The 25,618-nt window shown below is 42.9% G+C and overlaps 1 protein-coding gene across 1 annotated transcript in view; it reads right to left on the bottom strand.

The window, feature by feature from the left end:
- Nucleotides 1-25,618, bottom strand: part of LOC126473322 (integrator complex subunit 9) — a 116,914-nt gene that overhangs the window by 80,498 nt on the left and 10,798 nt on the right. Inside the window, exons 4-5 of the mRNA XM_050100309.1 lie at nucleotides 16,504-16,705; nucleotides 8,682-8,815 (exon numbers count right to left, since the gene is read on the bottom strand). Coding sequence (XP_049956266.1) covers nucleotides 8,682-8,815; nucleotides 16,504-16,705 — 336 coding nt within the window. The remainder of the gene's footprint in view (nucleotides 1-8,681; nucleotides 8,816-16,503; nucleotides 16,706-25,618) is intronic.

The raw sequence follows: 25,618 nt of genomic DNA, 5'->3' as shown, positions 1-25,618 counted from the left end.
TGTCGTTACATATGCATCAGAATTTATGGTGGTTCCACTTGGCATGATGTCCACAAGCAAGAATCCTTCAGGAATCAAAAAACACCGTAGCCGTAACTTTTCCAACAAAAGGTATGGTTTAAAATTTTATTTTTCCTTGGGTGAATTTGCATGATGCATCTCCACTGATTGCCTCTTCGCCTCTGGTGAAAAATGACGGAGCCAAGTTTCATCACCTGTCACAATTCTTCCAAGGAATTCATCTCCACCATTCTCATACTGTTCCAAAAGTTCGCTGCATACCATTTTTCTTGTTTCTTTGTGAGCCACTGTCAAAATCCCGGGAACCCACCTGGCACAAACCTTTTTTAACGCCAACACTTTCAGTATTCTGCAAAGATTTTCTTCCCGCATCTACATCTACATCTACATCCATACTCCGCAAGCCACCTGACGGTGTGTGGCGGAGGGTACCTTGAGTACCTCTATCGTTTCTCCCTTCTATTCCATTCTCGTATTGTTCGTGGAAAGAAGGATTGTCGGTATGCCTCTGTGTGGGCTCTAATCTCTCTGATTTTATCCTCATGGTCTCTTCGCGAGATATACGTAGGAGGGAGCAATATACTGCTTGACTCTTCGATGAAGGTATGTTCTCGAAACTTTGACAAAAGCCCGTACCGAGCTACTGAGCGTCTCTCCGGCAGAGTCTTCCACTGGAGTTTATCTATCATCTCCGTAACACTTTCACGATTACTAAATGATCCTGTAACAAAGCGTGCTGCTCTCCATTGGATCTTCTCTATCTCTTCTATCAACCCTATCTGGTACGGATCCCACACTGCTGAGCAGTATTCAAGCAGTGGGCGAACAAGCGTACTGTAACCTACTTCCTTTGTTTTCGGATTGCATTTCCTTAGGATTCTTCCAATGAATCTCAGTCTGGCATCTGCTTTACCGACAATCAACATTATATGATCATTCCATTTTAAATCACTCCTAATGCGTACTCCCAGATAATTTATGGTATTAACTGCTTCCAGTTGCTGACCTGCTATTTTGTAGCTAAATGATAAAGGATCTATCTTTCTGTGTATTCGCAGCACATTACACTTGTCTACATTGAGATTCAATTGCCATTCCCTGCACCATGCGTCAATTCGCTGCAGCTCCTCCTGCATTTCAGCACAATTTTCCATTGTTACAACCTCTCGATACACCACAGCATCAGCTGCAAAACCCTCAGTGAACTTCCAATGTCATCCACAAGGTCATTTATGTATATTGTGAATAGCAACGGTCCTATGACACTCCCCTGCGGCACACCTGAAATCACTCTTGCTTCGGAAGACTTCTCTCCATTGAGAATGACATGCTGCATCCTGATATCTAGGAACTCCTCAATCCAATCACACAATTGGTCTGATAGTCCATATGCTCTTACTTTGTTCATTAAACGACTGTTGGGAACTGTATCGAACGCCTTGCGGAAGTCAAGAAACACGGCATCTACCTGTGAACCCGTATCTATGGCCCTCCGAGTCTCGTGGACGAATAGCGCGAGCTGGGTTTCACCGTCTTTTTCGAAACCCATGCTGATTCCTACAGAGTAGATTTCTAGTCTCCAGAAAAGTCATTATACTCTAACACAACACGTGTTCCAAAATTCTACAACTGATCGACGTTAGAGATATAGGTCTATAGTTCTGCACATCTGCTCGACGTCGCTTCTTGAAAACGGGGATGACCTGTGCCCTTTTCCAATCCTTTGGAACGCTACGCTCTTCTAGAGACTTACGGTACACCGCTGCAAGAAGGGGGGCAAGTTCCTTCGAGTACTCTGTGTAAAATTGAACTGGTATCCCATCAGGTCCAGAGGCCTTTCCTCTTTTGAGCGATTTTAATTGTTTCTCTATCCCTCTGTCGTCTATTTCGATATCTACCGTTTTGTCATCTGTGTGACAATCTAGAGAAGGAACTACAGTGCAATCTTCCTCTGTGAAACAACTTTGGAAAAAGACATTTAGTATTTCGGCCTTTAGTCTGTCATCCTCTGTTTCAGTACCATTTTGGTCACAGAGTGTCTGGACATTTTGTTTTGATCCACCTACCGCTTTGACATAAGACCAAAATTTCTTAGGATTTTCTGCCAAGTCAGTACATAGAACTTTACTTTCGAATTCATTGAACGCCTCTCGCATAGCCCTCCTCACACTACATTTCGCTTCGCGTAATTTTTGTTTGTCTGCAAGGCTTTGGCTATGTTTATGTTTGCTGTGAAGTTCCCTTTGCTTCCGCAGCAGTTTTCTAACTCGGTTGTTGTACCACGGTGGCTCTTTTCCATCTCTTACGATCTTGCTTGGCACATACTGATCTAACGCATTATGTACGACGGTTTTGAACTTGTCTACTGATCCTCAACACTACCTGTACTTGAGACAAAACTTTTGTGTTGAGCCAACAGGTACTCTGAAATCTGCTTTTTGTCACTTTTTCTAAACAGAAAAATCTTCCTACCCTTTTTAATATTCCTATTTACGGCTGAAATCATCGATGCCGTAACCGCTTTATGATCGCCAATTCCCTGTTCTGCGTTAACTTTTTCAAATAGTTCGGGTCTGTTTGTCACCAGAAGGTCTAATATGTTATCGCCACGAGTCGGTTCTCTGTTTAACTGCTCAAGGTAGTTTTCAGATAAAGCACTTAAAAAAATTTCACTGGATTCTTTGTCCCTGCCACCCATTATGAACGTCTGAGTCTCCCAGTCTATATCCGGCAAATTAAAATCTCCACCCAGAACTATAACATGGTGGGGAAATCTACTCAAAATATTTTCCAAATTATCCTTTAGGTGCTCAGCCACAACAGCTGCTGAGCCAGGGGGCCTATAGAGACATCCAATTACCATGTCTGAGCCTGCTTTAACCGTGACCTTCACCCAAATCATTTCACATTTCGGATCTCCGTCAATTTCCTTCGATACTATTGCACTTCTTATCGCTATAAACACGCCTCCCCCTTCACTGTCCAGCCTGTCTCTGCGGTATACATTCCAATCTGAGTTTAGGATTTCATTACTATTTACATCTGGTTTCAGCCAACTTTCTGTCCCTAGTACTATATGGGCGTTGTGGCCGTTTATTAATGAGAGCAGTTCTGGGACCTTTCTGTAGACGCTCCTGCAGTTTACTATTAGCACATTAATATTGTTATTCCCTGTTGCATTTTGCCTACTCCTACTTTGCTGCGTCTCAGGAGGCGTCTTGTCGGGCCTAGGGAGGGGATTCCCTAACCTAAAAAACCCCCATGTGCACTCCACACGTACTCCGCTACCCTTGTAGCCGCTTCCGGCGTGTAGTGCATGCCTGACCTATTCAGGGGGACCCTACATTTCTCCACCCAATAGCGGAGGTCGAGAAATTTGCACCCCAGATCTCTGCAGAATCGTCTGAGTCTCTGGTTTAAGCCTTCCACTCGGCTCCAAACCAGAGGACCGCGATCGGTTCTGGGAACGATACTACAAATAGTTAGCTCTGATTTCACCCCGCGAGCGAGGCTTTCCGCCTTCACCAATTCCGCCAACCGCCTGTACGAACTGAGGATGACCTCTCCCCTCATCCCAACATAGCATGACAATTCGTTCACTGTGATGCGTCTGTCAGCAGTCACCATTTCGTTAACTCTCTGCACATTGTCTGGAGTGTGTGCAGTACGAGGCCTGCCACTGCGAGGACAATCCTTAATATTGCCGTGGCCGCTTTCATCACGTAACCTGCTTGCCCACCGACTAACTGTACTGCGATCGACAGCAGCATCTCCATACACCTTTTTCAACCTCTTGTGGATGTTTCCCACTGTCTCGTTTTCACAGCACAGGAATTCTATGACAGTACGTTGCTTCTGATGAAAGTAAAGTGTAGCAGCCATCTTGAAGACATGCTGTGACGGCGCCACTCACGGGAACAGGTTGAACTAAGTTTGAAAACAAGCAGGAAAAATGTATCTACACTCTGTAAAACTTTCACACATGATGAATGAAAACTGTATTTTTACAAAAATAGTGTGCATTTCTTTTGGAGTGACCCTCGTACATACATTCCAAGGGCTGTGTAGGAATATGGTAGAAATTTAGTTTGTAACACGTCACTAGCAAGCTTTACTATTTTAAAAGATGCTAGCACAGTGACCAACCCCAGCACTTCATTTATCATCGTTTCACAATACTGTAGGCAATTTGCAGTAAGGCACTTGATTTTATGATTGAATTGTATCTTAACTGTCTTGTTCAATTCATCATTTTGGAACCATATTAAAATTTATAGTTTTGCCGCACCCAAAAACCAGCTGCTCTGTGCAGTAATACAGTTCAACTCCCCTCTACAGCTAGTATTGACTGGACCCAACACACTACCCAGTATATGTTTCTTGGCTAAAAATTGTTTTACTAAAAATTTTGCATCAGAAGATTTGTGCTGTCACTAACTTTTGCAACCAGTTTCTCAGGTAAGACTGGTACCACTAGTTTGTTGTTCCTCTTACACCTACTGCTTCTAACTAGTAGTATTTTATGGTCAATAACATCAAAATCCTTCGAAATATTAAGATAACACAGTTACCCTAATTAAGAGCTTCAATTATCACTTATGTGAACTCTGTAACAATCAATACTGTATTTCTTCCACTTCAGAAACCAAATTGTGATTCACTGAAAAGGATGTATTTATTTATGTCATCCATTAGTCTATCATGACCCAGTTTTGAGAATGCAGACAGTACTGAAACTAGCCTGTAGTTTTCAATACTCTCTGTATTACCTTTCTTTATTAAGGATACAACTAATGCATGCTTTAGGTACTCTGGAAAAAAATGAAATAAAGAACTCAGTTAATATATCTCATATGCTGTCTGTGTGTGCCTCCAGAACACAGACTGGCGACCGCATCTATCACTGCTGACATCTTATTTCTAATTTCTGTATTACCTTCCTGACTTAAATCTCTGTTGTGGGAAACATCATTATTGTGGTTGCTGTGTAAGTCACTGTGAGTGATACATATGTTTTAGAAAGATTTTGCTGCAACTCCTCTGTCATACCATGGAAATGGTCATTTACAAAATTTGCCAATTCCTTTGCCTATTATAAAGAATCTGCATCGACCCAGGGAAGAATTGTCTATTACTGCCACTGGCATCAGAGCTATTTTACCATGTACTTCTTCATGGTGTATTTTGGTTTGCCTTTCTGTGGTACAGTAACAATGAGTAATGTCAACTACAAAACTGCATGCACTTCTTACTGTGGCAATGTCTGCTGTAGTTCACAAAATGCTTAAATATTTCACTGAAACCAGGAGGGTGCTAAAATTATGCAAACTCATTCACAAACAAGGTACTTGCCCGAACAAGATACTTGCTTTGAATGATTATATGCTTTGCATTATCAGTTTTACATTATGCCCCAACAAAAGCATTACAGACACTCCTTCATAACAAATAAATAAATAAATAAAAATTAAACTGACATATTCTGAGAAAGTGATCCCATTAATCTCTGAGGGTTACAACACCTAGAACTAAAATCAACTGCAACTGGGTTGTATAATAGGATTCCATTATTTTATTCAGTGGTCTATATTGCTATTGAGGTATTTGTGCTAAATCGATCATAAATCATATACCGTAATAGTAATTAAATGCTATGCTAGCAGTTACAGATGAACAACAGTGAACACAGAAATGCTGATGTAACAAAATGGATGACCAGTACAGTTCGCCCACAATGAGAAGATTCTTTACTGGTTCTGCCAGTAGTGAAGAAGATCAGCACTAATTGGAACATCTTCATTTGTATTTGAGGGTGTCACCTTCACTTTTGTATAAGCACAAAATATTTGTAATGGTGTCAGCATCAGGTGGGGGGAATGGGTGAGGGGGAAGGAATCAACACTCTCCTCCCCTCACTGCTCATATCCTCACAAAGTCTTATTTATTCATTTACTTTCCCTCTCTCTCTCTCTCTCTCTCTCTCTCTCTCTCTCTCTCTCTCTCTCTCTCTCTTTTTCTTTATGCTTGGAGGCAGTAGTATAATATGAAAAATAATTATATTTACAAAATAGGTTACATACTACAAAAGTTAGATAAAAAATTACTCATCGAGTGGAGGCAGAACACACACATAAAAGCAAGGTACAATTAGGCAATCTTTCTGAGCCAGTGGCTCATTCAGCAGGCAGAAGGGTTGAAGGGGAAGGAAAAGGATAGATAGGTCTAGGAAAAGGGCTAGATTTCAGAAAAGTCACCCACAACAGTGGGTCTCGGGAGACTTACCGCAGGGGTTTGTTGAGGACTGCAGTGAACGAGATTTGAAAACCTGAGAGCTTACAGGTGGAAGAATATCAAGGTCTGCTAAGGTAATAAAAATGAGAACTTGGGGTTTAAAGTTAAGGGGTTAATCTACTTCCTATTGTCTGTAATTTCACTTTTAAATATTTTCTTTGCCTGCTTGTATTTTCCCTAAAAATCTGTTCAATAGCAGCTATATAAAGCAGGTTTAGATCATGTATATTCTTGCTGAGCCTATCTGACACAGTGGGAGCTACAGCCTACAATTATTTGCATTTTAGCAATGCTTAACAACCTTTAAGGTTTCTCACCAGGCTTGAACAGAACTCATTCCATTTGCTGTCAGACCCTTTCAGCTTTTACACCGAGTCACTATTCTCCTCTGCTAGTTTATATTTAAAGGCCTTAATATTTGATATATTCAGTTTGTTTCTGTAGAACAACCTTTGTTATTTTTGGTGTAGCTCAATTTATGTACTCTACCACCTGAAAAAAGTGGTCAGAGTAATTAAAGTCTAGGTTACTACACTTTACCTTATCTATAATATTTCTGATGATTGCAACATAATCTATTCTAATGGAGCATGTGTCATTATTGTCCAAGTGTACTATATTTACAAAATTATCTGAGCTTGATACATCAGTGAGCTTCAAATTTACTGCTTTATTAGAATTTGCATCTGTGTTAATGTCACCAAATATAGTAAGGTCATTAGGACCAGTCTGGCCACCTATTCTAATAAATCTCTCAACAAAGCACGTTACATCTGCATTTGGTAGACGATACACCCCAATCACTTTATGCTTATTTACCTTAAGATCATTACTGTGGAGCATGACACGTGTCATTTCAACTGAACCACCTGCAGAGTGGTGTTCAAGAAAAGATTTTTTTAACTACTACATGTTTGCTAACAAACTCCACACCACCATCTTAATGGCATTGACTGCAACAACTGTTTGCTAATAAGTCACCTTCTAATCCATAATTTATTATAGATTAGAATCTGTAACCAACATAAGAGTGGTTTGTTCCTCTATGAATATTTGCAATAAATTCAATCTGTGTCTGAGATATCGAACATTAAAATGCATTGTCATTAACAGAACATCTTGCTGATTTAACACCTTGCACAAATTACATTTATTTAGGTTACAATTTTTACAATCACCTGTAGCATTAACTGGGTCTTTAGTAACGTATTGCAATGACTGGTCATTTATTTCGTAGTTACAGCTTTCCTTCAAGTGAACAGAAGTGAGGTGTGTGATATATATATAAGCCTCTTGCTTCTAATCTAGGGTAACAGGATCGTCCTGTTTTAAAGATTTCTCGCCTGATTCATTTAACTTGTAGCTTGCCCTTCCCTTTTCTGTTGAAGTGCAGTCCATGGCTTAAGTGTTCATTATGGTTCATTTTACTTAGGTTTAGCAACAGTATGCAGTTAAACCTATCACATAATTTTTTAGCTCTGACTTTTACTTCTTTATTAATACATGATGTGGAGGGGGAGAATGGGGAGGGAGTGGGGGATAAATCAATCCCTCCTGCCACTCCAGAAAGCCACTATGCAAAAGATATTTTTATCATGGCCCAACATTACGTATCTTTAGGATGTGAAAATTCAGGCATTGTCAATAAAAATACTTGAAACCAGAAAAGTCTCCTCATTCTCTCACCAGGCAGGTCCCTTCTTAATACACGACCTGAGTGAACTGCACCCCTCCTCTCCCTTCCCTTCCCTTCCCTTCCCTTCCCTTCCCTTCCCTTCCCCAACCTTCCACAATCAATCCCCCTTTCCTCCACAAGAAAGGAGCATAAATATTCCGAAAGGTAGGTATTTCTTCCTACAAGGAATTTCACCTCATGAAAGTAAGCAGTGGGCAGCCATACTTCCTCCATGTAACATTAGTTTCCTCAAATTAATTTCCATTTTGATGAGCAACTGTAACTTGCTGTACTTATAAGGATGATATTACTGCACAATCAATCAGTAGGAGCATATCACAGCAGTGTGCAGTTTTCCTATGTTTGACAGTCCAATAGAACAGGGGACACTGCTGATAGCAAGCACATCAATGATCATAACACTGTGAAACTGTAGTACAACTTGCTCACATAATGGGCAAGATATTTATAAATGATTTGGACAGACTGTTTACAGTATCACAATAACTTCATTCGTATCAGTGAAAATTGATAAAAACCAAATAATGTAAAACACACTTTTCCACGGGAGACATGTTAAGTATAATTATTAAAAGTGTACTGCTGGGTAGTATCAACTGACTTGCCTGAGCTTTTCTTTCTTATGCAAAAACTGTTCATTGCTTCAGCTAAAATTTATAAGGCTATAATTTACCTTGGATGTGTTGTAAGTGTTGAGGATCCACTCACATAGGCAATCTTCTCATAATGCGAACTTATAACCCAGTTGCTGGAGCCCAGGCAGTAACCTGAACTCACAGCCATCACTCCCAAACCTCCATACACATCCTAGTAAACAAATAGAAAACATTGACAAAAATATAAATGATAAAACAATACTAATTAATGGAGTGACAATCGCAAGCAATGTTCACTATAGTGCAACAAACTGAACGGAGGCTGATCAATGAAATGGCAGAATTACTGTGTATCATACAAGTGCAGAAGAAATAACACTCATATTTGAAGGAATCACTTTCACACACTCACCACAATAAAATCAACAAACAAGGAGCACAAAAGAACTGATAATATATGATACACTTATTCAATTATTTTTGAAGAATAGTCATTTATCAGATGGACAGCAGAAATATGTACAAATGGTTACTACACAAACACACAGCTACTCTTATTAATTATCTTCTTTTCTCACAGTTACCTCACCGCCTTGCTTCACAAGCACATTTTCACCGCTACCGAAACCAATTCCAAAACTACTGATTCTTCTGAAAATAAAGAAAGGGATGTATCTTTCATCCCACAACATGATCCCTGCTTTGAATGAACCAACGAACTTTTCTACTGGGTGGCGATTTTCTGAAACTGTACCCCAAAACCATTACTCTTCCCATAACAACCTGGCCAACCCCTGTGCTCCTCTTCAACTTATCTCTGTTCTGGCTGATTTTGTGATGGTCTTCACATTACTGATCTTTTCACCACTACCTATTCCAGCATCATCACTGGCAATACTTATTTCTTCAAATCAAGAGCTGATGTGATAACATCCTCATGAGCCAAAGCATTATGACTATCTGCTTGATTGTGGAATTGGGGAATGCAGTCCAGCAGCAATTCTGAATGGCAAGGATTTGACAAGTCCCTGGTGGTTTCTGAAGATGTGTGGCACCTAATATCTAAACACAAATTGTGTAATTCCTGTAGATTATGGGCCAATGGCCTGCAGGTATGGAGCTCGTGCCCAATGGCATACTAGATGTGCTCCACTGGGCCCAAATCAGGTGAATTTGGTGGCCAAGACATCAACGTGAGTTCACTATTATGATCCTCACACAACAATGTCAGTAGGTCACCAAGTGAACACACAGGGGGTCTTCTGCTGTGAGGCTCAATGTTCAACAATGTGCACTGAACAGTGCACTACAGAACAGTTGTGCCTGCATCAGCTTTGCCTGCCAGCTTTACACTCTGTTGTAAGATTTGCACAGATTGATGCCTATCTCGCTTTACAGAGTGAGCAAGTCTCTGACCACCACTTTCTGTGATGAGGCAAGGACATCCAACAACTCATAGTTTTGCTGTCATCCAACTGCTTTCTAAAGGTGCTCGCAACAGCAGCAGGCAAACAGCTCATCAGCTTTGCCATTTCCAAAATGGTCATTCCCAAATGCTGGGCAACAGCAATCACCTCATTATCGAAGTTGCTTCTACCAGAGGATATCTCAATTTGTAGCCCACATCATCATTAAAATGATTCACCTATGGGCTACTTACATACATTCCTTACCATATCATGTGCAATGCCAGCAGGTAGCAGTCTATCTGGCAGTCGGCAGTGGTCATAATTTTTGGCTCATCAGCATGTGTGTACACTGATGCACAATCATTGTTCAGTTTTCTACACTGATAACACTAATCAACAGTTAATGTAAGCTACAAACAGCTTATGTTGGTACAAAATTCCACTGCACTAATCCTCTAAAACACACTAGTCTTGACTGTTGTGCCTGCTTCATCAAATATTCAAATAAAAATTCCAATGAGGAAACTACAAAGCATTATTTTCCACTTTCTGCAGCAGTCATGTAGTTTGGGGCTCGCATAGCTAAGAGCCACACAAATCAATTACTTTTAACTGTTCTTCCAAGAGCTGGTTTACTATAATTCCTTCATTCATGTTCAACAGCTTGTCTGTAGTAGGAGACAGTGCAAAATGGGTAGACACTATTCCTATTGTGTGCAAAGAAAGAGGAAAATTAGCCACCTGCCAGAAACAGCTGCAAGATACCTTTACCACAGTCAACAGGTCTCAGGCTACTGCCCTGGGATTCAGTGGTATGGTATAGACTGCACCTGTGGAGTCGCAGGGAATCCCTTATGCCATTTCATTCCAATGTACTCGTCACAGTTCCACCAGCGAGGGCGCTGCTTCCAGGTAGTGTGGTCCATCTGTCACCGTGACTGATGCATACATGGCAATATTCTCAGTGCACTATGGCAGGGTGTGCGGTACATGGACAGACGTTTGATTCTCAAAATTAACAAATGTAACATTGTGTGTAAATTGTTGAAAATAGCCATTATTGTTGGATTACACAATCAGTGATTATCACTACTAAAGGATTATTCTATGGCAATGCTGCATCTTCGTCCGACTTCGTGGACATGCAGAAGTACTTGCATAATATTCCCATTTAGCTCTCTTTAAATATGAATAGATATAAGATAAGCTCACGACAAGGAGGAAGAACAACAGTATTGTATTACAAGATAAGCAGTGATCATCTCGAGCACACCACATCATGTAAGTATTTAGGGGTACTACTAACTATCTATATCAAACGGGATAAACACACAAAATTAGTATTGGGAAATGGAACATAAGATGTGGATTTTCTGGGAGGGTTCTGGAAAAAGGACTGCACTTGTAAAGAAAATCAGACAAAAGATATTAGCGCATCCAGTTCTAAAGTCTTGCTTCAATGTTTGGAGTCTTCTGTGTCATGTGCCTTCTTCATGTGGCAGTGCAATAAATTTAACATGCCAAGGAATTGGCAGAGTCCTCTAACATCTCGAAGCACAAAAAATTGAGGATGGCTTGCACTTATCAGGCAGGGGATGTGAGCTATCAGTGAGGATGGTATGAGCCAGGAGTACCACCTTACTAACTCCAAAGAAGCACTTTGTTATTTGACGAGACGTTGGCATCTCAGAGGCATTTGAAGATTGTATGGAGGCATTTGAAGTGTTCCTTGGGCATCATGGAGAAAACGAGGACTTCATCCACATACACAAAATACCAGGCCAAGCCTTGCGAGATGGCATCCAGAAAGTGCCGTCACGTTTAGGCAGCATAACGGAGGCTGAAGCTCATGAAGACACTCTTGTACAAAGTGAATGGCCTGATGATGGCAGTCTTCTGAATGTCATCATGTGTGACGGACTCGGGATGAAACCCTTGACACAGATGATCGTGCTGAGGACTATAGCTCCAGTCAACATGTTATTGTAGCCTGCAAAGGAGCGGCAGCAGGAACAAGTAAGGAATGGAATGAGCATTTAGTAATCACTGCACTGGCTCCTGCCATACTTCTTAATAAGGGAGGACAAAGGGTGTGTTACCGTCCCCATGATCAACAGGTTTCAGATGCTTCCTTTCAATGAAACTGAGCCAGTGGGACTCACTCCATGTTTTGGGGAAACCTGCTCTGTCCTGTGTCAAGATAAGGCAAACGCAAAGGGTAGGAGTCTATTAATCACTGGCAAAAAAAAAAAAAAAAAAAAAAAAAAAAAAAAAAAAAAAAAAAAAAAAAAGAGGATAAATAATGGTACCCTTAGAGAAACGACAGCAAAGAACAACAGGTGCAATACGTGTGTACCCCTGAAAACCACATTCAACATGTTCACAAAGCTATTCCAGAAACCACTGAGGAAACAGAATGCAACCAACTGCAAACTGTGGCACACATTGGAAAAAACAATGCCTTTCATCTGGGCTTCGATTTCATACTTATGTCATTCCACTAACTGGCATGGGAGGTTGAGAATAGCATCCTTGCACAGTTTCAACAAAGCTCAGTTCACTTTTCCATAAGCTCCCCAACCATACTGTAATCATCAGTGGAGGCTGTAACCATACAACAATTTTTTTTTAAGAAAATTGCACTAGCTTCTATCGAAGTAGTTCCCTTGGCTACCTATACACAGTTGCCAATGTTTCTGGAGGTCTTGGAAGAAGGGAAATTTTCAACTGCGATGCTCGTAAGATCATTTGTCACAGACCTTCGGATATCTGCAATATCTTGATTAAGCTTTCCTTTCAGTCGCCTTTTCACTTGCAAAAAAAAATCACAAGACGAGGACTACTCCATTCAGCACTCTGACACCCCACATGAGGATCATACTGGTAGCACCAACTTTTATCCCCAGCAATAATGTTGTGGTATCATGCCTGGCTCTACCCAGTAGTTCAGCAGAGATTCTTCGTCTTTCCTCTTTCTGTTTGTCTGTTAGTGTGTGATGGACAAGTTTTTTTTATTAAGTTTCCATTTCCGTAAATCTTCGCGTAAAATCTTATAACATGCGCCACAATTCAAATTAAGATGTTCTGATACTACACGCACAGTTACATGACAGTCTTCTTGCAATAGCTGCCTTAAACACTCCACTTTTGCATCAGTGTGTGCTGTAGATGGGCAACCAGCTCTGGGATCATCTGGCACTAAATCTCTGCCATCACAGAAACTTTTGTGCCACTCGGAAACATACTTCTTGAAACAGCCTTGCCTGCATATGCTTGCTTAATCGTTGTCCATGTTTTTCTGAGTTTAAATCAGAACTTAAGGTTCACTCTTTGCTCCCAAATCACAAGCCACTGCCACCATAACTAATGTGCCAAAAGCCCAAACAGTGTACTGCTAAGCACAACCCTACCACCTAGCGAGTATGTGTGGAACATGGCCAAGGTCATTTGAAGAATGATTACCAAAGTACAAAGGACAACTGCAACAAGTATATATGTTCAACAAAGTAGATAAGAAAGCAGCTGCGTTACATCTGAATGAGGAACTTTAAACTTGCAGCATGGCGCAGGAGCATGGAGAGAAACTATGGTTCAAGTTTAAAAGAATAGCTGAGGTCACTTCAATACGTAACATATGCAGTAGAACACTTCATGATGGGAGGGACCCTCCATGGGACACAGTCACTGAAAAACTAATGAAACAGAGGCTATTGCATACTAGGTGTAAAACAAAGCAGAGGACTATAGATAGAAAGATGCTCAATAAAACATGTATGCCTGTCGAAAGAGCAATGCATGAAGCCTTCAATGCCCACTATAACAGAATACTGTCAAATGATCTTTCACAAAACCCAGAGAAATTCTGATCGTATGTACAGACTGTTTGTGAACCAATGGTAGTGTCCAGTTTCTAATGAGTGAGACAGGAACTGAAATTGGGGGTAGCAAACCAAAAGCTGAAATGCATAACTACATCTACAAATATTCGTTTACAAAATAAAATCCTGGAGAATTGCCTCCATTTAATCCTCATATCACTGAAAAGATGGGTGAAGTGAGTGTCAGTGGCATTCAGAAACAGCTGAAACCTTTAAAGCTGAACAAAGTTCCACACCCTGGTGGAATTACTATCAGATTCTATACTGAATTTGTGGCTGCGTTAATCTCTCTTTCAGCTATAATCTATTGTAGATCCCTCAGACAAAAAACCATGCCCAGTAGTTGGAAAAAAGCACACGTCACACACATTTACAAGAAAGGTGGTAGAAGTGATCCACAAAACACCACTCAATATCCTTGAAATTGATTTTTTGTAGATTCTTAGAACATATTCTGAGCTCAGACATAAAGAAGGGAGAATTACCTCCTCCATGCCAACCTGCATGGATTCCAAAAAAATCTATCACGCAAAATGCAATTCTCACTTTTCTCACATGACACTATGAAAGCTTTGGATCATGGCAGTCACATAGACGCAGATTTCTTCATTTCAAAAAATCAAATGACTCAGTACCACATCTACACTTATTGTCAAAAACACAATTATAGGGTTTATTATGCTAAATTTGTGACTGGAGTGAGAACTTTTTGCTAATGAGGGTGCAGAGTGTTATCTTGGTTGGAGAGTCATTCTTAGATATACAACTTCAGATGTGCCACAGAGAAGAGTGTTTGGACCGTTGCTGTTCATGTTGTATATTAATGACCTTGCAGACAACATTATTAGTTTGCAGGTGATGTAATTATCTTCATGAAATACTGCCCGAAAGAAGCTGCATAAAATTTTTGTCTGATCTTGACAAGATTTCAAAACGGCGCAAAGATTGGTAACTTCCTTTAAACGTTCAGAAATGTAAAATTTTGCACTTCACAAAATGAAAAAACATAGAATCCTATGACTATAAAATCAATGTGTCACAGCCTGACGCAGGATTGAACCACCATCCTATCAAATGCAAGTCTAGTGTGCTAGCCCCTGCGCTACCTTGCTCGGATCCCATATGTGAATGAAAGGGTAAAAGACCCTAGTAACCTGTACAATGGGAATGTACCTTCTGCACATTGATTTGCAGGGACTAGATGTAGACATAGGGGAGGTATTTGATGCCACTGAAAGGACCTGGAAAAACCCCACACTCCAGTAATGTTGCAGTTCGATGGAATGAACCATCTGGTTGTGACAATACAGACTCTCAAATGAAGACGATGTGTTGGAATAAACAGTAAGATATCAGCTTGCAAAAAATGTAATGTGATACTTTATGTTTAATGTTTTGCTGCCTGTCATACCAAATAATTTGTTGTTTTTGTTTATTTGTATTTTGTACTCACGTTTAACTTCTTCCTTTCAAGCAAAAATAACCCTTTCATATAAATGGATGTTTTGTTCTCAACAGTGGTTCATGTTACAAATACAGTACAGTATATTCCATGAAAACTAGAAATGTAAGGAAACTGCTTTTTAAGTGTAAAAACCTATTTATCAATGTATTTAAAAAATCCATCATCTGAGCACTAATGGGTTCATGTGTCATGAACTTACCAATCTGCTTGTAAGAAAGGCAAATTTCATATGGAGACTCACTTGTAAAATTCTATAGGAACGTAATTCATAGACGAGGAGGTAGCTCTCCGAAAACTCTCATTTCAACAATTTCAGAGTATGATTTACATAATGAAAAATTGTAACTGTTACTTATTTTTAGAATGTGTTTTGAGGATTTAGTCTCATTTTCAAGAGCATTGGTTTAAGTAAATATTTTCTGTGAGGTCTGTTTGTGTGATTTTCTGCTTCTCTTTAACTGTAGTTGTCTTTTTGAGTTTATACTGCAATCAGAAAATTGGACAAAACCCATGAGTAATTTTTGTCACTATTACACCTTACTATGTAAAACTGACAGCGGAGATAGAGAAAATTCAGAGACGACCCGCATTTCGTAACAGGTTTGTTCCACACGAAATTGTCACTAAGATGCTGATACAGTTTCTTCTTGGGTGTGTAAGACACAGCAAAAATTTCAAGAATGCAGTTTCCAAAAAGAGTTAAGTAACATATTACTAATCTCGCATCTTAAGCTGACTATGGCAATAGCATTATAGCAATTTGTGAATGGAACAGAAAGAGGCAAAACTAGAGCAGTGCACAATATATTGTACAGTGGCTTGCAGAGTACAACTGTACTCTGAGCAAGTTGATACTAAAGGTCTTACCAAATTCCTCTACTTGTTTGAGCCAAGCTTGAAAACAAATACAGCAACAATGTAGAATTATAAAACATAAAATATTTACAACTGATCAAATGAAATACTGTACAGGAAATTTCTGAACAAACATATTAAAAAATAAAGATAAAATAAAACAAATAGAAACACTGAATGTCTAATTCGTTAGAAATCCATTTCTCATACCTATTTGTAAAGCATAATTTTAGAATGTTTTCAATCACTTTTTTTTATAGCAAAAATACAATGTAGTAAGTGACAGACCTACCAACTTCTCATTATACCCCACCATTTGTATTCTTGATAAACTGTCATTTACTGTTTGCATATTGTAAATATGCTTCCAGTTTCGAGGCTTTTGACTGTCACATAAAGGTGGGGGCAGGACATGCAGCTGTTCCTTCCAATGAGTAGCAACTGTGGCCTTTGGTGTTTGTTCAATATGTTGAACCAGCTCTTCAAGAAACAACCTACATGAAAATAAAGCAAATAAATAAGAAAAGATCAATCACAACATACAATGACACAAAATTAAATGAACTGAATGTTGACAAGTATGATAAAATCCTAAGTAACTTTTCAAAATGTGACTGCCTTATTCGAACAAGCACTCTTAAGACAGTATTATGGAAAGGACAGATTGCTGCTCACCTTACAGAAGGATGCTGAGTCACAGACAGGCACAAGAAAGAGACTGCGGACCCCCCCCCCCCCCCCCCCCTCTATGATGTACTCACAGATAGCGCACACAACTGGATTGGACAAGGTCGGGAAGGAATCACATCCTTTTCAAAGGAATCACCCTAAAACTTTCTTGCCTGAAGTCCAGAATATGGACAGTGCCACCCAGCACACTTATCCTCTGTAGTTACACAGCTTGGCAAATTGTCAGTTTAGTGCTGCCAATGATACATTGAATACAGGTAACCAATGAACGGGGAGAAAAGGGGTGATGTTTTTTGAAAGTTGAAATTTGATATTCTTCACGGATACACGATTTCTGTAGGGTCATAGATAGTTGCTTTAAACTGCAACTTCAACTTTTGTTCCTTCAGGGAATGAAGCTTATGACAACGGTGTGACCTGTAGCATAGCCTGTAGTCTAGATTAAGCTGAAAGATCAAAGTTTAGATGCTAGTTGATGAAACCAATGAATATAACAACACACTTGACTACAGTTAATGAACTGATCATGGTATGTTTCTGACCTCAGAGATAAGAGGTTGCCACATCTCACATTAGTTTACATTGTAATTTTGGCTGTACATCATATGCAGCCAAAGTATTTTTACTGTTATGACAAATATTCTGTAAATGTTTGGGATTCTCTCTGTATTATTAAGGTTACTGTAACCAATATGGCCTATGACCCAATGAGGCCTAATTTCTACTTTCTGATAATTGCAATAGGAATCCAAAAACACTTAATTCTGTGGGCAACAATAACAACCTCGGCACATTAGCAATTACACAATTGTTATGACCTGTTTGTGAAGGACTGTTGAAAGCAGATGTGTTATTTTTACTTTTGTGTTGTAATTCTCTACCAGTAAGATTCATCTGTAATTCATACATTCAAATTCTTTTACAAATTTGGTACTGTTCATGATACTTACGATACACTGTATAGCTTTGTACCATTAATAACATTTCCCAATAAATTTAAATTTGTCTACGATTTTATGGGAAATTCTTTTTCATGAAGGGCCTAATGGTGAACTATTGTGACCGGATAGGCCACTCCGGGTATTTACTTCATTGGTTTTTAATACATATATTTTTTAATTTCATGTATTAGGCCTATTCCACAATCTACTGAGAAACAAGACAAAATGGCCAAGATGATTTACTGAACGCTTTAGATAAAATCAAATGTCTAATTACAAAGTCAAAAAGGAATTTGGTGTAACATGAAAGACCCGTTCACGGACACTTTACATCTGGTTGCTAAATCAAAGCTGAGTTGAAACATGACATCAATCTAAATAAAGAACAGCATGACGATTTATGTTATTGAATTATGCAGCTGGCAGAAAAGTGAGGTTTCCTTTAACACTTAAAATTATAGGGTTATATGTTTGTAGACTTTGCAAAAAAAAAATAACATTAGGCATGAGTTTAAATGACATTAAATAATCGCAAGCCAAAAACAGACAAGAACATTTCTAAAAGTCAATGTTGCAATTTCAAGGACATTGCAAGATCTAGTGACCAAACAGTAAAGAGAGATTTTCAAAAATTAAATCTTTAAATCTGATTTTGCTAAATAGACATTTTTCAATAAACAAGAATACCTACTGCATATGGATGAAAGAAATGCAAATTAATTTTGCACAAAGAGTCAAATGTACTAGCAAAGAGAGGTAGACAGAGTTACTATCATTGGCAATGAACAATGTGCACGTGTGATGATCGTTCTCATCCTGTCCGGCAAGTCTCCGTGACTGGCAGTTCTGGCTGACTTTTCTGAAATCTACGCCTTTTCCTAAACCTCTCCAGTCCTTTTCCTTCACCCCTCTTCCTTCCCCCTTCAACCCTTCTCCTAGAAGGAGCCACTGGCTCTGAAAGCTTCCACAAGCATAACCTTCTTTTATGTGTGTTCTCTTGGTGCCACATTGTGATTAGAATTTTTTATATATCTGATGACATCGTATTGTCTAGTATAAAAGCAATGTGAGCAGCAATTTCTCATATGATCTTATGCTGATGACTTACCAGCAGACTCCGTTTGTTTTATGACTGAATGAACTTCCACAACTACAAATGTTTGTTCTTGTTAGAACATTCTGGGCACCATAAAGGAACTGGTCACTGTGTAACAGTTTTTGATGGACATTGTGGAGATTATTGGGAAGTATGACATGGTTTTATAATGCTTAACAAGCACAAACCATGAACTGCAGCTGCTTGATAAGGCAGAGTTTCATTCCCCTGAACATCACTGGGATCAAGAAGTGATGATTTAATGGCACAATCATAGTGAGAGGACATTAACCAAACAACACTTTGGAAAAATCAACGACTACGTGTAAGATAAAGTCTGCATTTAATGAAACAGTACTGTTTCCATACAATCCTAGGCAATTCCTGAAACTGCATTTGCACAAGGCATTTTCTGAATAATCACATTCTGAAATTTTAGAAAACCTCAGGGCAACAAGTCCATCATCAGAACTGAAAGAACCTTTAGCTTCACAACCTTGACCAGTCAAGTGAGTTAGTTAAGGATCCTTTGAAGCCAAGATCATCAGGAGAGTCATTTAGTAAACGGTTAGGAGTGTGCTTATTGCCACTAAATACAGCTGACTGACTTAAGTAAATAATTTTAATTGCTCCAAATATTGTTGTTATGTACTCAATTGATTGTAATTTGCAACCAGTTACAATTAATTGCTGTGTCTTCAAAAATAACAAAAAAAGTTTAACATTGGATGAGTTATATGGGGTACAATTATCTTATTATTATTATTATTATTATTATTATATCATTACTACCATTAATCTTATTAATTCTTTTTTGTGTCCACTGCATATACTGTGGTTATGTAGATTACCAGGATTTGATTTGATGATAATTGTTAAGTCAATGCTAAAAATATTATCCGTCTGCTGATATCTTGTTAGATATTCACAACCTGCTGTTTACACACACATTTCCATCACACTTCACTGTGAATGGTGCCATTACTGGTCTACAAAACACGTAAGTAATGACATTACCCTAATTTATACTCTTATCTGTGTCTTCAAACAATGAAAAATCCAGCATGGAATGCAACAATATTATGAAATAGGTAAATGCTACTCACCATACAGCACGCGCGCACACACACACACACACACACACACACACACACACACACACACGTATGTGCAAACTCAACTCTCTCACACAGCCAGTCGCTGGCAGCTAAAGGCAGACTACGAGCAGCAGCAGCACTGCATGATGGGAGAAGCAACTGGTTAGGGGTAAGGAGGAGGCTAGGGCATGGAGGGGGAGAAATGACAGTGTAGGAGTGCGTGATGGTAAAGCGTTGCTGGGAGTGTGCTGGGACAAGGTGGAGAGCAGGTCAGCTAGGTGCAGTCATGAGGTAAGACTGAGGGCAGGGGAGGGGGGCAGCAGAAAAGTCTGAGAGAAGAAAAAAGACAGGGTTCGTTGGTGGAATGGAGGGCTGTGTAGTGCTGGAATGGGAACAGGGAATGGGCTAGATGTGTGAGAACAATGACTAACAAAGGTTGGGGCCAGGAGGGTTACAGAAAGATGGGTATTGGTGGGAAGGACCCATATGGCACAGGCTGTGAAGCAGTCACTGAAATGAATAATGTCATGTCGGGTGATGTTGGTAGCAACAGGGTGGTCCAGTTATTTCTTGGCCACAGTTTGTTGGTGGGCATTCACGAAGACAGACAGCTTGTTGGTTGCCATGTCCACATAGAACACAGCACAAGGGTTGCAGTTTAGTTTGCAGATCACACAATTGGTTTGAAAGATAGCCCCGGCTTTGTTGGGTGGGTAATGTATGTGGTCTTGCATCTAGGTCTATTACAGGAATATGAGCCATGAGGTAAGGGGTTGGGATCAGGGGTTGTGTAGGGATGGACGAGTATACTGTGTAGGTTTGGTGGACAGCGGAATACCACTGTGGGAGGTGTGAAAAGGATAGTTGGCACAGGATAGTTCTCATTTCATGGCACGAAAGGTAGTCGAAACCCTGGCAAAGAATGTAATTCACTTGCTCCAGTCATGGGTGGTACTGAGTTACAATGGGAATGCTCCTCTGTGGCTGCAATGTGAGACCTTGGGAGATGGTGGGTGACTGGAAAGATAAGGTGGTGGTCGTTAGGATGTTTAAGGGGGACTAAACAGCTAAGGTCATCAGTCCCCCATTCCAAAAACAGGCGAGACATTAAGGCGCGGAGCAGATAAAACCCCAAGGGGAAGGATACTCCCCCCCAGGCCCTAAAAGAACACAAATGCGGTAACGAATACGACAGACACGAAGAGGACAGATGAACACCAGACAAAAAAAAAAAAAAAAAAAAAAACAGAAGAAAAGAAGATGGCCGGAGACTGGTTGACTGACCACGACAACAAAAAGGGAAAGAGTCAACCAACCGACTACACACTAAAAGCTGCAACCAAATATGAGAGACGGGAGGACAAGAGACACACAAAGGACAAGGTGCAGGACCGCTCTAAATGGAACCATAAAACGGACTAGCACGGATAAAATGTAAAACACTGTCAGCCATGGAGGCATCGTCACATAAAATCAAAGGCAAGGTGCCCGGGAGATGAAAAGACTGCCGAAGGGTGCGCAGTCGGGGACACTCCAAGAAAACGTGGGCGACCGTCAGCCGGGACCCACACCGACACAGGGGGGGATCCTCCTGACGCAAAAGATGGCCGTGTGTCAGGTATGTATGGCCGATGCGGAGCCGACACAGGACAACAGACTCCCTGCGAGAAGACCGCAGGGAGGAGCGCCACACATCGGTCGTCTCCTTGACAGCCCGCAGTTTATTCGGGGCCGTCATGCCACGCCACTCAACAGACCACACCCCAAGCACCTTACAGCGCAACACCAGCTGCAGGTCGCGAGCTGTGAGGCCGATCTCCAAAGCTGGGGCGTCAATCGCCCCTTTGGCCAGCCTGTCAACACGTTCGTTCCCCGGGATGCCAACATGACCTGGCGTCCAAACCAAGACCACCGAACGACCAGAACGGGCAATGGCGGAAACAGACTCCTGAATAGAGGACATCAGAGGAGAAGAGGGATAGCAGCGGTCGATGGCCTGAAGGCTGCTCAGGGAGTCACTGCAGATGACGATGGACCTACCTGAGCAGAAACACATATGCTCAAGAGTGCACAAGATGGCCACCAGCTCTGCAGCAAAAATACTGCAGCCAGCCGGCAAGGAGCGTTGCTCAACATGGGCAGCGTGAGCAAAAGCGTAGGCAGTGCGACCATCAACCAGGGAACCATCAGTGTAGACAGGCTCACAGCCCGGAAATGATTCGAGGAGCGCAAGAAAACGGCGACGGAGGGCCACAGGTGGAACCGAGTCCTTAGGTCCCTGTGCCAAATCCAGACGGACGGACGGCCGGGACAAACACCAGGGAGGCGTAGGTGTACGGACCCGGAAGGGAGGCAGAAGAGGGAATGACCCCAGTTCTGACAGCAGGGACTGGACACGGACAGCTATGGAAAGCCCAGACCTAGGTCGCCGTTCGGGCAGATGGAGGACCATGGCAGGGAAAAGCAGGCGACGATTGGGATGGCCTGGCGAGCAATGCACGTGGACAGCATAGTCGGCGAGCAGACGATGGCGGCGAATCCGCAGCGGGGGAACCCCGGCCTCCACCAGTAGACTATCCACGGGGCTAGTGCGAAAAGCGCCAGTGGCAAGCCGAACCCCACAGTGGTGTATGGGGTCTAACAACTTCAACACTGAGGGTGACGCAGACCCATAGGCCAGGCTCCCATAATCAAGCCGGGACTGCACAAGGGCTCTGTACAATCGCAGCAGCGTGCAGCGATCTGCACCCCAAGACGTGTGGCTAAGGCAGCGGAGGGCGTTGAGGTGCCGCCAGCATTTTTGCTTCAGCTGAGTAACATGAGGAACCCATGTGAGCCGGGCATCAAACACGAGTCCCAAGAAGTGGCAAGTGTCCACCACTTCAAGCAGGTGGCCGTAAAGTTCAGGATGAGGGTGGACCGTCCGACGCCTGCAGAAGTGCATAACTCGAGTCTTGGGTGCAGAGAACTGAAAACCATGAGTCAGAGCCCATGATGCTGCCTTGCGAACGGCGACTTGCAGCCTGCGTTCGGCGACTCCCGTAGTCGTGGAGCTAAATGAGATGCAGAAGTCGTCGGCATACAAAAAAGGAGACACCGACGACCCCACTGCTGCAGCCAGACCATTAATGGCCACTAGAAATAAGGAGACGCTCAACACTGAGCCCTGCGGGACCCCATTTTCCTGTATGTAAGATGAACTAGAGGTGGCACCGACTTGCACCCGGAAAGAGCGGTGCAATAAAAAGCTTTGAAGAAAAGCCGGGAGCCGACCACGAAGACCCCACTCATGCAACGTGGCGAGGATGTGATGCCTCCATGTGGTGTCATACGCCTTCCGCAGATCGAAAAATACAGCAACGAGATGCTGACGTCGGGCAAAGGCCGTACGGACAGCAGATTCCAGCCGCACCAAATTGTCCACTGCAGACTGGCCCCGGCGGAAGCCACCCTGGGATGGAGCGAGGAGACCGCACGACTCAAGGACCCAACACAAACGCCGCCCCACCATACGTTCGAGCAATTTGCACAAAACGTTGGTGAGGGTAATGGGACGATAGCCGTCCACCGCCAGTGGGTCCGCACCGGGCTTCAAGATGGGGACAATAACACCCTCTCGCCATTGCGACGGGAACACGCCTTTGCTCCAAATGCGATTAAATATCGCGAGAATGTGTCTCTGGCAGTCCCTGGAGAGATGCTTCAGCATCTGCGCGTGGATGCAGTCTGGGCCTGGTGCTGTATCAGGGCAATCGGCGAGGGCAGCGAGGAATTCCCTCTCGCTGAAAGGAGCATTGTATGTTTCAGAACGACGCGTGTGGAATGAGAACGGCATCCGCTCGGCTCGCTCCTTTAGAGAGCGAAAGGCGGGGGGATAAGATGCAGTCGCAGAGCTCTGAGCAAAGTGCGCGGCAAGCCGTTCAGCAATGGCGGCAGCGTCCGTGCAGACAGCGCCGTCCAAGGGGAGCCCAGGGACACCCATAGGGGTCTGGTATCCATAAATCCGCCGGATCTGGGACCACACGAGTGAGGGGGAGACATGCGAGCCCAAGGAGGAGACATACCTCTCCCAGCACTCCTGCTTACGCCGTGCAATAAGACGACGTGCCAAGGCACGGAGCCTCTTAAAGGCGATGAGGGTCTCGAGAGACGGGTGCCGCCTATGACGCTGGAGAGCCCGCCGACGGTCGCGAATAGCCTCAGCAATCTCCGGCGACCACCAGGGTACAGCCTTCCTCCAAGGGAGGCCAGAAGATCGAGGGATGGCAGCCTCGGCCGCTGAAATGATGGACGTGGTTAAAACACGGACCATCTCGTCAATGTCACCCTGTGGGGGAGACTCAATGGTTGCAGCAGAAGTAAAAGCCGGCCAGTCTGCCCTGTGGAGAGCCCAGCGGGGCAGGCGCCCAGAAGAACGACACTGGAGTAGTGACAAATAGATGGGAAAATGGTCACTACCGCACAGGTCAGGGTGCACCCTCCAGTGGAGGGATGGGACAAGTCCGGGGCTGCAAAGAGAGAGATCGATGGCCGAGAACGAGCCATGGGCAACACTGAAATGCGTGGGAGCACCGGTGTTCAAGAGGCTAAGGTCGAGCTGAGCCAACAAATGCTCCACCGCCCGACCGCGGTCATCAGAGACAGTCCCACCCCATAGAGGGTTGTGGGCATTGAAATCGCCCAGAAGCAGCAATGGTGGCGGGAGTTGAGCCAGCAGCGCAGCCAAGACATATCGGGGGGAGCTCCTCATCCGGAGGAATGTAAACAGAGCAAACAGTAATAGCCGGCGAGAGCTCAACCCTGGCAGCAACTGCCTCTAAAGGCGTCTGAAGGGGTACTGGCGAGCTACAGACAGAGTGGTGAACAAAGAGGCAAACCCCACCTGACGCTCGTTGACAGGCAGCACGGTTCTTATAGTATCCCCGATAACCGCGAAGGGCGGGGGTCCGCAGTGCAGGAAACCAAGTTTCCTGCAGAGCAATGCAGAGAACAGGGGAATCACTCAGAAGCATCCGGAGCTCAGGCAGGTGGCGGAAATAACCGCCGCAGTTCCATTGGAGAATGGAAGCAGGAAGGGACTGGGAGGGCGTGAATGTGACTAAGAGGCAGACAGCGCTTCAGAGCCAACTGCCGCCACCGGGGGGAGAGTCAGCTGAGTCCATAGGAGAGGCCCCCAAGGGTTCCGTGAGGGCGAGATCCGCGGCAGAGGCGAGGATCTCCACCTTATCCCCGGAGCCAGGACTATGTACAGCAGGCGGTGCTGAAACCGCCGGAACGTCCTTCTTCTTGGACACATGCCGTTCCTTCTTCTCACGTCGGCCCTTAGGGTGAGAGGGCTGGGAGAGCTTCTCTGAAGGAGCGTCGGAGGCTGACGACGAGGCAGAAGCCCTACGACCAGCAGGTGGCGGAACCTTCAGCAACTGGCTGACATCTGGCTGGGAAGGAGAAGAAACGGAGGAAGGGAGAGCCCCGAGGGACCCCTTCCGCGAGAGAGGAACCGGCGGAGGCAACGCCGGCGGAGAAGGAGGGGGAGGGATCGAGCCTCCCGGTTGCGGAGCAGATGTCACTCCCGAAGTAAGCGTG

The sequence above is a fragment of the Schistocerca serialis genome, chromosome 1 (genome assembly GCF_023864345.2).
Source record: "Schistocerca serialis cubense isolate TAMUIC-IGC-003099 chromosome 1, iqSchSeri2.2, whole genome shotgun sequence".
Lineage (NCBI taxonomy): Eukaryota > Metazoa > Arthropoda > Insecta > Orthoptera > Acrididae > Schistocerca > Schistocerca serialis.
The sequence above is the reverse complement of the archived record's forward strand: the minus strand, read 5'-3'. Positions and strand labels throughout refer to the sequence as shown.